The sequence below is a fragment of the Athene cunicularia genome, assembly GCF_003259725.1.
Source record: "Athene cunicularia isolate RWA chromosome 2 unlocalized genomic scaffold, athCun1 chr2_part1, whole genome shotgun sequence".
Classification (NCBI taxonomy): Eukaryota; Metazoa; Chordata; class Aves; order Strigiformes; family Strigidae; genus Athene; species Athene cunicularia.
Window position 1 is genome coordinate 42,920,715 of NW_020799095.1, and position 13,367 is coordinate 42,934,081.

The window sequence follows — 13,367 nt, forward strand, 5'->3', positions numbered from 1 at the left end:
TGGTGGCAAGAGACATAACAACGATAATTTTGTAGAGTGATATGGATGTAAGACCTGCAATTATATCATATTCATATACAGCTACACATACAAACATACTCTTTTACCTGGTCTGTTCTGACCTACAGGCTTTTAAGTGCCACCCAACCACACAAACCCTAGAAGGAAGTTTTAAAATGCATAAGTTTGGGGGATGTTAAAAATGGTATATTTTTCTTTCTCCTACATGATTTTAAGAAATAAAATCTCAAAATTAGTGAAATCAAAATAAATTACTCTGTTAGAAAACTTTCTTCATAGTGGGACAGAGATTGAGCTTCTAGCCTTGATGGAAAAGATATTGAATGCTGGACTTCAAATCTTCCTATACCGCAGTGTGTGGTTTGCATATACCGCAGAACAATTTCTTTTCTAGATTGCTTTTTTATGGAAATAAAAATTATGTGTAATTGATACTGCCCAGTGGCTTCAGCTGTGTTTGCCTCAGTTTGTTTTGATTTAATTAATAGAATTTGTTCCTGTATTTCACATATTTGCTGATTCAGAAGCATTCCTTAAAAACATAGCACCATACATTTCAGGAGTGCAGTAAAGTAGAAACTTAACTTCTAAAGATACTGATTATTATGACAAAGGTGACAACAACATGTGGTTGAATCTATAAACATGTATTCATTGCTTAGGTACACAAATGTCATTACTGTATGGAATATTCTCTGTACATGGTATCAGAAATGTTTTTGAATGTCTTCTGGGGGATTTTTTTTAGAATATCTGAAACTTTTATTCATGGAATTAAGGTAAACTAGGCCAGATTTCTAGAAGATCAAGAATGTATTCTGCAGTGTTCCAGAGTTACAGTTATATAAAAATAAAATATATAAGAAGATTTAGTAAATAATTTAGGTTTTAGACTGAGAACAGATGATCACTTTTAGGAATTCCTGTTGTTATCAGATTTGAGCTTTTTTGCGTTCTTAACTAGAACTATATGTTAAAAAAAACCCCATATTTTGTGTATTGACAATTCAGGAACATCAGAATTTCAAATGTGTTCCACTTATAGCAGTTCCTATTGTGGATAGATTTTCTGAAGTTACCAAGCTGTGCTTCTGAAAGCGTTATCTTATGTGCCAACAGTTTAAAGCATTAATTGATTTTTCTGGTTGTCCATTTGCAATATATTCTGTAGTTTGGAGAACAGTAGGAACATTTTCTCTGGCACCTTGTAGATTCTGATCAAGTTTGCTATATGCTCAGTGTGCTCAATACACTTGCTAAAATCTCACCAGATAATAATTAAATAACTAAAAAAGCAACTTAGTGTAGGTATCTAATTATCAAAGAAACATTATGGCAGGAAGACCTTTTATTAAGGGTAATGTGTGAAATAAGACAATATGAAGTCATACTAATAAGTCATTAATCCCCACAGAGCTAGTGAGAGCAAGAAAATAGACTCAGACACTTGAAAGGTAAATTGACTTAGGCTAAATTACTGTGTATGAAATCTGATGAAACAGAAGACATGGAATTCATCTTTAAAAAATGCTGAAACTGGGAGCTTGATTTCAAGATGAAAGTTCTTTTTTTGGTGGCTAACTGGAGTGTACGTGGTATTTCCTGGGCCCTTATTAAATTTCAAAAAACCCCACTCTTGAAAGAGGATCCAAGATAAAGGGAAAAAGACCATTCTGCACACAGGGAATAAATGTCAGTTGTGTTCATTGGTGCAATTAGGCAAAACCACAAACGTTTCCAGCAAACTTTAATATATGAAATTGGATATAGCATTATTTCTATTATAAAACCATCATTAAGTCAGTAATAAGATTCTCACAGCATTTAAAAGGGAGAAAAACGTCTAAAAAGTAGGGTATCTATTAACTGAGAACATTCTAGAAATATCTGAGGTGCAGTGAATTAGATATTTCCACACAAATGCTTCTAAAGCACTGTTTTTTGTAGGTAATATATAATTATTTCTGTGGATAATTATGTATGTTATTGTCTTTATACCCTAAAGTTCATTGTATGCAAAGTCCTTTTTCAGAACACACTAAAACTGAAAATACTTTCAAATGAGTGCACAAGAACTCAGCTGACAGTCACTTCTCCTACCCACCAGGTGCTTTTATATATTTGTCTTTCATCCATTTTCCAATTCCACTTTGTCAAATTTAAAAGAAATATTTTAATTCAGTTGCAATAATAGTTCATTTAATGCATTTTACTTTCTGTGTTAAAAAGGTGAACAACAGTGATATACTGGTGAACTGTATTCATAAGATTTTATTAAAGTTCTCACCAAATTTAATGCTTTATTAGACTTTTACATTTTAATTGTTTAAAAGATTATGGCATAAAATATTACATCTAAAGTGGAATTTAAACACAATTTGAGTGCAATTATTATCTCCATAAGAAAAATGAGAAATCTTAGACCCCAGATTTTGCTTCTACCACCAGTGTGATTATAGAGTATAAATAATGACTTGAAAAGCTAACCTAAATACTGTCTTTTATCTGCGCATTCAGCTCTTGTTAGCTGCAGTGGAAGTCCTCGGGGCAGAATTTGTTCTGGTATTTTCGTTTTCCCTTTTTTTCAAAGTTAGCAAAGAAAGGAGAAGATAGGTGTTGGAATTAATTGATGAATGAAAGATGAGTGTTTGAAACTGGGATACCTTCTATGATGAGAGCCTCTTTGGATTAGTTCCTCTCTGTTGAAGCAGAAAGTTTACTGCCCATCTCTTTCTGAAACTGCAGAATGGTTTTAGTCTGGCTTTAAGTTGAAAAGGAAGTGGATAATGTTACCTGCATGTCTGCCCTCTATCATAAGGCAGAATTTAGAGCTCTGGAGTAAGAGAAAAATAGGAACAGCATGAGGAGGAAGCAAGACTTACAGTAAATTATACCAAGATTGCTGTAGTGATCTGTGCAGTAAACCTTTGTTTTCCTTGAGTTTGTGTGTCTGATTGATAGCTGGTTGTTTTACACTGGGGAGAGGTGGAGTGTTCTTCTCGTACTTCAAAGCGATCAACCCTGTGAGTACTATTGGTTGCAATGCCACCATGGTAAATTAGATTGTTAATTACATTTATTGGTATTAAATTAGTTAGGACATACATTTGATACAACTGTGAGCATGGAAGGAAATCTGTTGCATTCTGTATAAAGTAATATAATTAAACCCAAGATTTGGAAGATGACATAATGGTACTCTCTCAAGCTGTGCCCCTACATAGGCACTATGATATCGACTGGTAAAATAAAATTTTGCTTACAGTGGAATGAAGATTTTGAAAGTCAAATGATGCTTCATCTCCCTGAGCTGGAAAGCTCTTTCACCTGGAATTGTTCTTCACTAAGTGTGTGGGTATGTGGATAGGAAATGGTGACACCAAAAAGGTGATTTCCCTCAAAACAGTGTGTCACTCACAAGGAAGGAAGCAGACTGGAAACCCTCTCTCTGCTTTCTTGCAGAAGGAATGAAATAGTTGCTGGTGTTGACATTTAAATTATCATCATCATTGACATATTGTTGATACAGATGAGGAGAACCGGTAACAATTCAGATTCACTGCACACAGTGCTCTGAATCCCATATAAACAACTCTACGCCTCTGTTGTTAAATCACATTTTTAGCTTTTCTTCGCAAACATCACCAAGATCTGTCTAAACCACTCAGGAAACACTGCTATTCTGTGGATCCCAGGCAGATGAGAAGATTAGAAGAGATAGTCGTCCCATCTTGTTATTCCCTATTTAAGCCTTTTGCTCAGTTATTTCTGCACATCCAGTAGTCTCACTGAATTTTGTAAACTGATGCAGGGCCAAATTGATGTTGAATCTCATCATCACCCAGCAATTTTTTAAATCTTAGAACCAGCTCATATTTCTTTGGGGTGCAATTTAATCACGCATATTTTCTTTTTACAAGTGCTTTCCTTTCTTCTGAATATGGCTTTGCCTTGATGTATGCATTTTATTTGATTTACTGTTGGATCATTAACTTTGATTCATGCAATAAATTGTTAGTAGCACAAGATTTTCTGCTTTTGCTGAAACATTGAATTTTCTATACTTTTGTGGTTGCTAACCTTTTGAGTGACTTTTTTGTAATGTATGGACCTAATTTCAGTGGTTTGCTGTGCCTTTTTAGTTGGGCACTTTGTACGTTGTATAGGCTGGTAACTTTCTTTTCCTTGCTTTTGATGTGCAGGACTTTGGGACAGAATGCAGATAATGAAAGAAATTACGATCTGGAAAATGATGTGAACTTGGCCAAGTCTCTTCAGCAATATCTAAAATATCTTGGTATTCTCTCCCAGTCTGCAGCTACAAATTTGTATCCAAGGAAGATGAATGACAAAACTTCTGTCAAGGTAGTATTTTTTTATGTGGTTCCTACATTCTGTGATTTTGGCTTCCTTCTTTGAATTCTCCTTATTTCTCAATTTTCCCTCCTGTCTGAAGACCACACATTGTTTGTTACTGCCTCCTCCAACTGATTATCATAACTGCACTAACCAAGTTCTTTCCAAAGGAGTTGAGTCAGATTCAGCATTGTAAATGGTAGAGTTCTTCTAATGTAGAGCATTTTACTTAATTAAGGATGGATTGTGTGTGAGGAAGGAGGAAGAGTAGAATAAGGTAGTAACATCTTCACTGGCTGTTCTGAAAGCTTTCTTACACCACCTGAAACTGCTCCTCCAAAAACCTTTGAATTCTTGCTGATCTTTATGGTGCTCAGAGTACAATTAATATAATCTTTGACCAGATTTTGATAATGGATCTTACGAATTGTGCCTTAACATTTCCTACTTCTTATTGATCATAAAGGAAGCCTGTTGTGACCAGTTAAGGTTCATACGTATACTTCATAAATATACAGATAAATAGGAAGGTAAATCAGTCATTGATTCTTGAGTACTGGCTATGTTAAAAAAAACCACACAAATGTCTATTTGAGAACTAAATTTTCTTCTTTCCTAGAGAAAATCCATTCACTCTAAATTTAATAAATTTATAAAAGTGATTGGATGAAGAGGTTGCATATGACAGGCCCTTATAACCCTATATCTTTTGCTTAAAAAATGTGTCTATCCAAAACTCTCTATTATTTTAAATAGGCTGCTATTATAATGATCCTTTCAAAAAATCTGTATGTGCTATTTGCATGAATACAAGTGTGACTGCAACAACCTTAGCTAAAAAATATACTGAGGTTTTAGGAAAAAAATCAGGTGAGGAAAGTAGTATCAAATCTAAACTACTTTTTTCCAGGAACTAACTCAGAGACACAGAACTGCTGCAGTGTATCTGCAACAACAGCTCCCAACAGCAGTATCAGATGTATCAACTATTTAGCCACGGTATTACTGAAATGTTAATATTCTTGTCAGAAGCTACAAGTTTCCTATTTCACCGATTGGCATATATAGCACTTATGATTTGTGGTGAATGTCGTTAGGTGTTCATCTGGGGTAAGAGAAGCTTGCGGGCAGAGGTGAGGCAGCTTTGGGGACGGATGGATGACCACCTTCATAGTACTTTTCCTCTACTCTCTCTACTCATGGGTGCTGACTGCAATGAAGATGCCCTGCTTAGAATCACTGGCTTTCAGAGACAAGAAAACTTGCTCAAGAAGTATTTCAGTGGGTCTGGTGCTGTCACGCAAGTTCATAAATAATCCATATGGCTGAGACCTTCTGTGGGGAAGCCTGCTGTGATAACACCACCCACCAACCTTATCAAGTGTTGCCATGGAGATGGGTACTCTGAAGCCTGGGGGAGTGGGATAAAGAAGAGAAAATCTGGAAATGAAGCACGTATAGGAGCAAACTGTACCCTTCTGTTTACTAAGGAGCATTTTGAAACAACAGACATGAGGTCAGATTTACCTATAATTTAAAATAAATTAAAAAGAATAAAAATTATCTTAAAAATTAGTAATCAGCCATGAATTTTAAATTATCCTGGAGACATTTTCCTGTCTTCTGCATATCAAATGCAACTGCTATTCTTTAAAAAGAAAGGAGTGGGACACTGTATTTGTACCTTGATTCATTGGGTCAGTAATGGAATAACATTTAAACAAAAGAGAAACCAGGAGGCAGAAAAAATGTAAAATTTAACAACTTGAAAAGAGTAGGAAAGAAAGTAACTGCAAGATCTGCATGTGATGTGGTCATACCACTTGAAATTGAAAACGTCTATCTTATGCATTTTAATTGCATGCTTTTGTATTTCATATATGGATAAATTACAAGCTACATTAAATAATTGTAGCAAGTTCTTACCTTTTTAACGTTCTTGCACTTTTCTGATTAAAAAAAAAAAAAAAAAAAAAAGATAGAGGTACTTTACCCTACTTAAACAGAATTGAAGCTGTTGAGCCTTTACCCTTCTTAAAAATAATTTTCTTTCAAGTATATATTTACCTCTGTCACTTCATTCTTGCTGTTGGGGAGCAGGAGATGCAACACGACTCTGGTTGCTTTGATACCTTACCTGCTATGAAGTATCGCTGAATCTTGCAGAAATATAGTGCTTCTAGGCAGACTTCCTGGATGGATTCTGATTTGTTCCAAAACTGTCAGCAGAGACTCTGGCCAAGAGTAAGACAAAGAAAGAAAAAAGACAAAGAGGCTTTAAAATATTTGTTATACTCCAAAAGTGTTATTTAATAGCTTAACATAAACATTTTTAATCAGTCTACTTGGAAAACTTTTGGTCTTTATTTTCCTACTATCTTCCACATGTATTATCAGAATAAAACTACAGAGCTGCAACATTACCAAGTAGACAGCACGCATATGGTTACGCATAAAGTTGTAAATTAAGACATGGCAAAACCTAAAACAGTAACTCTTTTCCTATTTCCCTTGCTGAAACAACTGTCAGCTTGAGACTTGATACAACAGTGATAAAAATAACACTATTAAATCATGTGATGGACCAAAATTCCTGTAATGTCTGCCATTTATTGCAAGAGCTTCTTTGAGAGATTTTTGAAGCACTTCATGTTCATCACTAACTTAGAAATTTTCTCAGTATTTAGACAGTACCTACTGCAGGCTGTAATCTAGCCAGTTGATAATGACGCTGCCAGTGGATAATAAATAGCAGTACATCAGAAGATTTGGTGAGTCTGTTTGCTGAGGATTACAGTTGTAAAGAACATTTCACTTTAGTTCAGCTGGAAGGAGTTGTTCAGAAAATGGGCACTTGGTGGCATTTGTTACTTAAGCATTAGCTAGTGGGTGTTGGATTTGTTTTTTTTGTCCCCCACTTGGACTTAATGAAGGATTTACCATTCACAATATGCTGCATTATCAGTTTTTGTAATTTCTTTCTACCAAACCTGGACTTAGTATGGAAAATAACATGTAGCCAGGATCATACACATAATGAGAAAGATTGGTTTATCTTATCTACTGAGGCAAGAAATAGATAGACTTCAGATCATGTGTGAATTCCCCTGCTCTTCTCCCTTCCAGTTAGAACAAACACCTCTCATCGGGAAAAAAAAAAAACAACAAAAAACAACCAAACAACTGAAAAAAAACACTACACTGTTGACATTCCTACAGAAACTGTGAAGCAGAGTTTTGTTGGGATTGAAGGGACACGGCATAGCTGATGTTACTAAAGCTAGTCAGCTGTAAAATGAGAGCTCCCTTGCTTTGCTGCTGATGGCAGCCCGGCTGGTGAGCTCTGTGTGAGCGTTTGCATAGCAGGGGCATGTGAGAAGCCTTGAGGAAATGTTTAAATAAAGGAGGTGGAAAGAGAAAAAAATAGCTATGTCCACAGCAGCTGTTACAACAAAGCAAAAAAGGAGAGACAGCAAAAATGATTGGTATGGAAGCAAGTACTCCTGTTATCTAGTTCTCAAAAGCCATTAGCAGAGGCATTGAGGAATGATCTTACATTATAGTTTTTTAAGAAGTCCAAATGCCTCCAGTAGAATAGTTACAGAAGATTTCAATTATACTGTTTTCATCTGACCAAAAGTAATTTTTTAGTCATCACAGAAAGAGAAAAGATTTGAAATGTCATCCAAAAGTACTTAAAAGTCTCAAAATCAGAAGAAAATACAAATAACTCACCTGGAACTGTTCTATTTTTCCTTGAACTAGCTATCATTTTCACCTATTCTCTTGCCTTTTAGTAGCTGACTTGTGAATTTTTTAATGCCGCAGACTGGCAAAATTGCACTGCTTTTGTAATATTACACTGTACTGGGCTAATTTCAGACACAGTGGCTATAGCACACAACAATCCCATCCAGCTCACCTCATGGTCAGGCACTCTCTTCCTCACCCTTCTGATCTCCCAGCTCCATGCTGGGGCTGGACACTCCATCAGCTCCTCTGGGAACCCTTCTGGACAAACTAGGAAAAACTGTAGGAATAGGAAGTTGCCCGCTACACTTGTGTTAGTGCTGCATTTCTTGTTGCAGGGGTCTCTGTTTTACAGTTTAAGTTTTATGGCTAGAAGAGTTGTTGAATTACTCTTATTCTTTCCCCCTGACTTGGCCTCTGAGGTTTTCAGACATGGATCCTACCTGCTGCTAAGGTCTTCCTCAGGCTGGTGTGCCATTCAGGTGCTAGTGTGTAGTATAGGGAGAAAGAGAAAATTATGTCAGAGTCCTCAGGAAGATTCATCCAATTTTTGCTGTTTCTGTTTCATTAGTTCTTAATTACTTACATTACTAACATTTTCAAGGTAGATGTTCTGTATAAATATTGTGATTGCAGAAATCTCCAAGTCTTAGGTATTATAAATTTTAAAGCAAAGAGTTTGAGAAAAAAAAAGAATCTTTACATCAAAGAAGTCACTAATATAGTTAAAGGTTATAGATGGTGTTAGGGGCACAAGTAGTGTTCTCCTTGATCCCTTCAGTTGCGGGGATGGATGGAGATTACAGGAGAATTCAACAGATGAAATTGTGGCTCCAAGACTGGTGTTACTGTCAGGGCTTTGGATTTTTCAATCATGGGTTAGTATACAGGACACAAGAACTTTTCACATCAGATGGAATGCACCTGTCCCAGAGGGGGAAAAGGATCTTTAAACTAAATTTGAAGGGGGAAAAGGACAAAACTGTAACTCCCAGACACAAGCTCCAGGGTAGATTACCAGAGTTTGTGGGCTGTTGTGCCAGTGATGACCCTCACCCTACTATCCCAGTGGAGGCAAAGGATGGAGACATGCAGCACAACAAAGATGCAAGGGATATTGATATATCAGTACCTATGAAAGGTCAGGCCAGACAGGACCTCTAAATGTCAAAAGGTGCTGGGGACATCAGCCCATGCGAAGTGCATGTATACCAATGCACACAGCATGGGTAACAAACAGGAGGAGCCTGAAGCCATGATGAAACAAGAAAATTATGTGGCTATAACAGAAACATGGTGGGATGTCTCCCATGACTGGAGTGCACCAGTTGATGGCTACAAGCTCTTTAGGAGGGATAGATAAGGAAGCAGAGGCGGTGGAATGACACTGTATGTTATGGATTGTTATGATTGTTTTGAATACAAATGTAGTGAAGACAGGGTGGAGTGTCTTTGCATTAGAATCGGGGGAAGGCCAACAGGGCAGATGTTGTAGTAGGAGTCTACTGTAGGCCACCCATCCAGAACAGAAGTGGATGAAATATTCTATAGGCACTTAGGAGAAATCTCATGATCACTTGCCCTTGTTCTTGTGGGAGAATTTAACTTCCCAGACATCTGCTGGAAATACAACATGGCAGAATGAGACCAGTCCTGGAGATTCCCAGAATGTGTGGGAGACAACTTCCTGATGCAGCTGGTGAGTAAACTGACCAGAGAAGGTGCCCTGCTGGATCTCCTCTTTGTGGACAGAGAAGGGCTGGTGGACGACGTGGAGGTTGGAGGCCGACTAGGGCACAGCGATCATGAAATAACTTGAGTTCTCTATTCTTAGAGAGGCCAGGAGAGTGGGTAGCAGAACTGCCATCCTGGACTTCCAAAGGGCTGACTTTGTCTGGTTTGGGTACCTTTGTGACAGGATCCCTTGGGAGACAGTCCTGAAGGGTATAGGAGTCCAGGAAGGCTGGGCACTCTTTAAGAAGGAAGTGTTCATGGCTCAGGAGCAGGTGGTCCCCAGGTGCTGTAAGAGAAGCCAGTGGCAGAGAAGACCACCCTGGCTGAACAGGGAGCTTTGTCTGCAACCCAGGGAGAAAAGGAGAGTTTACAGATTTTGGAAGAAGGAGCTGGCCACTCACAGTGATTACAAAGATGCTGTGAGGATATGCAGGGCAGAAATCAGGAGGTCTAAAGCCCACCTGGAAATTAATCTGGCTTCAGCAATCAAGGACAACAAGAAATGTTTCTATAAGTATGTCAACAGCAAAAGAAAGACCAGGGAGAACCTCCATCCCCTGCTAGACACAGGAGGAAACATGGAAACAAGGGATGAGGAAAAGGCTGAGGTGCTTAATGCCTTCTTTACCTCAGTCTTTAATAACAAGACTGGTTGTACTGAGGGAATCCAGCCTCCTCAGCCAGAAGACAGAGACTGGGGATCAGGCCCAGTCAGTGTGGGTTTATGAAAGGCAGGTCCTGCCTGACAAACCTGATCTCCTTCTATGACAGAGCGACCTGCTTATTGGATGAGGGAAAGGCTGTGGATGTTGTCTACCTTGACTTTAGTAAGGCCTTTGACACCGTTTCCCACAGCATTCTCCTGGCAAAAATGGCTGCTCGTGGCTTGGATAGGCACACGCTTTGCTGGGTAAAAAACTGTCTGGATGGCCGGGCCCAGAGAGTTGTGGGGAACGGAGTTAAATACGGTTGGCGGCCGGTCACAAGTGGTGTCCCCCAGGGCTGGGTTTTGGGGCCACTCCTGTTTAACATCTTTATTGATGATCTAGACGAGGGGATCGAGTGCACCCTCAGTCAGTTTGCAGATGACACCCAGTTGGGTGGGAGTGTTGATGTGCTCGAGGGTAGGGAGGCTCTGCAGAGAGACCTGGACAGGCTGGAGCCATGGGCTGAGCCCAACTGGAGGAGTTTCCATAAGGCCAAATGCCGGGGGCTGCCCTTGGGCCACAACAACCCCCAGCAGCGCTACAGGCTTGGGGAGGAGTGGCTGGAGAGCTGCCAGTCAGAGAGGGACCTGGGGGTGCTGATTGACAGCCGGCTGAACAGGAGCCAGCAGTGTGCCCAGGGGGCCAAGAAGGCCAATGGCATCCTGGCTTGTGTCAGCAATAGCGTGGCCAGCAGGGACAGGGAAGGGATCTGACCCCTGGACTCGGCACTGGTGAGGCCGCCCCTCGATTCCTGTGTTCAGTTTTGGGCCCCTCACTACAAAAAGGACATTGAATGACTCGAGTGTGTCCAGAGAAGGGCAACGAAGCTGGTGCAGGGTCTGGAGCACAGGTCATACGGGGAGCGGCTGAGGGAACTGGGGGTGTTTAGTCTGGAGAAGAGGAGGCTGAGGGGAGACCTCATCGCCCTCTACAGCTACCTGAAAGGAGGCTGCAGAGAGCTGGGGATGAGTCTCTTGGACCAAGTAAGAAGCAATAGGACGAGAGGGAATGGCCTCAAGTTGCTCCAGGGAAGGTTTAGACTGGATATTAGGAAGCATTTCTTTACAGAGCGGGTTGTTAGGCGTTGGAATGGGCTGCCCAGGGAGGTGGTGGAGTCCCCATCCCTGGAGGTGTTTAAGAGTCGAGCTGACACAGCGCTGAGGGATCTGGTGTAGTTGGGAACTGTCAGTGTTAGGTTAATGGTTGGACTGGATGATCTTCAAGGTCTTTTCCAACCTAGATGTTTCTGTGATTCTGTTATTCTTTGCAGAATCATGAAAGGAAAAAGAAACAGATAAGATGTCTGGTTAGTGGTAGAGTGGTACAGCTTGTTGTTAGATCAACAGTATGATTTCACTGAAAGGGGAAGAGGTGCAAACAAAAACTGTTGTGTCAGTTTGCTGGAGTTTAGAAGTGTCCCAAGATTAGACAAAGCATTTGTTAAAGCTTATATTTTAGTCCTCGGTACAAAAGGGTATTTCCACCTATTTTCCCCTTCCATATTCAGGGAAGTACTCATAGTTTTTCTGGGTTGAAAATAAATTTTTTCTTGTATTGTAATCAGTCTCCTGGAAGAACTTGGATGTGTGATAATTATTAAAAATATTATTATTTATTTTAGAAAATCTGAGTGCATAAGTGCTCAAAGACATACCCTGAATTTATCTGCAAATAATAATTACTGTGATTAACTGGTAAGAAATTATTCAGTCATTGCTCATTTTAATCTGGAGCTTTAATTCAAAAAAGTGGGGACACATTTATCTAACACTGATTAAAATACAGTACTGAATGAAGATCATCAGAAATTGATTTGATGGCTGACTGCTGAAAAGTCAAAAACCTTTCTGCAATACATATATTTAAACTCTGCTTATATAAATGTAAAATGTAATATTTAATATATGTGGGTTTATGTATAAATAAGAAAAATGTAATTCACAATGTGCATAAACACTTTCATAAAAATATCAGGAATAATTGATAAAGGAGTGTCTCCCTGAAGCTACAGAATTGCCTGTCTATCAGCATATCTATGCAACAACCATTAGAGTAATATCAGAACATCTCACAAGTGTTGACGTATTTATTCACCTAATGCCATTACAAAGTTGGGAAGAACTAATACCACTACATCACAGACAGGTTAGATATCTTTGCTGAGGTCATGCAGTAATTTTTTTGGTAGAGAAAATATTTTTTTTTGGTTAGAGACTAAAAGTTAAGCCTCACATCCCAGAAAAATATTAATCTTCTGGATCATTCTCCCCTCCATGGCTCTTTTCAGTAAAATAGAAACATGAAAGTCCTCTTAAAAAGAAAAAACAAAGCAAAATCAAACAACCCCAAAACCCACCATACAAAACCCTGTAGGCACTGGAGTAGAATTCATCTGACCACATACAGATGTTTGTATTGGTGCAAGTCAGGCTAAACTCATTTTATGATAAGTGAAGAGAAAAAAGGAACTTCCAAGTTATGGTCCATCCATTCTAATTTAAATATATAAAATACTACATTGTAAATTGTATCCTGTTGGCCATCCTGCATGGGTCTGGTATAGATTGGGATTTTTTTTTCTGGGAGGACTGGTACCCATACATTTGCAGATCTAACAGAATAATGGCTACAAAGCTTAGTAAAATTACAGTCAGGTTGTTTGCAGCATAAATACACAGTGTGGTGATCTAGTGTAACCTGTGATTTGATTTTTGAATTAATAACTTAGAAAGTGAAGATTCTAGTGCCAGTATCAAGCTTCAAGTCTTCGACCTAACACCTACCTTTACTTACAATTTA

At 38.8% G+C, this 13,367-nt stretch overlaps 1 protein-coding gene across 1 annotated transcript in view; it reads left to right on the forward strand.

Annotated features, from left to right (window-relative positions):
• Positions 1 to 13,367, forward strand: part of PTPRN2 (protein tyrosine phosphatase, receptor type N2) — a 616,207-nt gene that overhangs the window by 172,742 nt on the left and 430,098 nt on the right. The window contains exon 5 of the mRNA XM_026843491.1: positions 4,224 to 4,386. Coding sequence (XP_026699292.1) covers positions 4,224 to 4,386 — 163 coding nt within the window. The remainder of the gene's footprint in view (positions 1 to 4,223; positions 4,387 to 13,367) is intronic.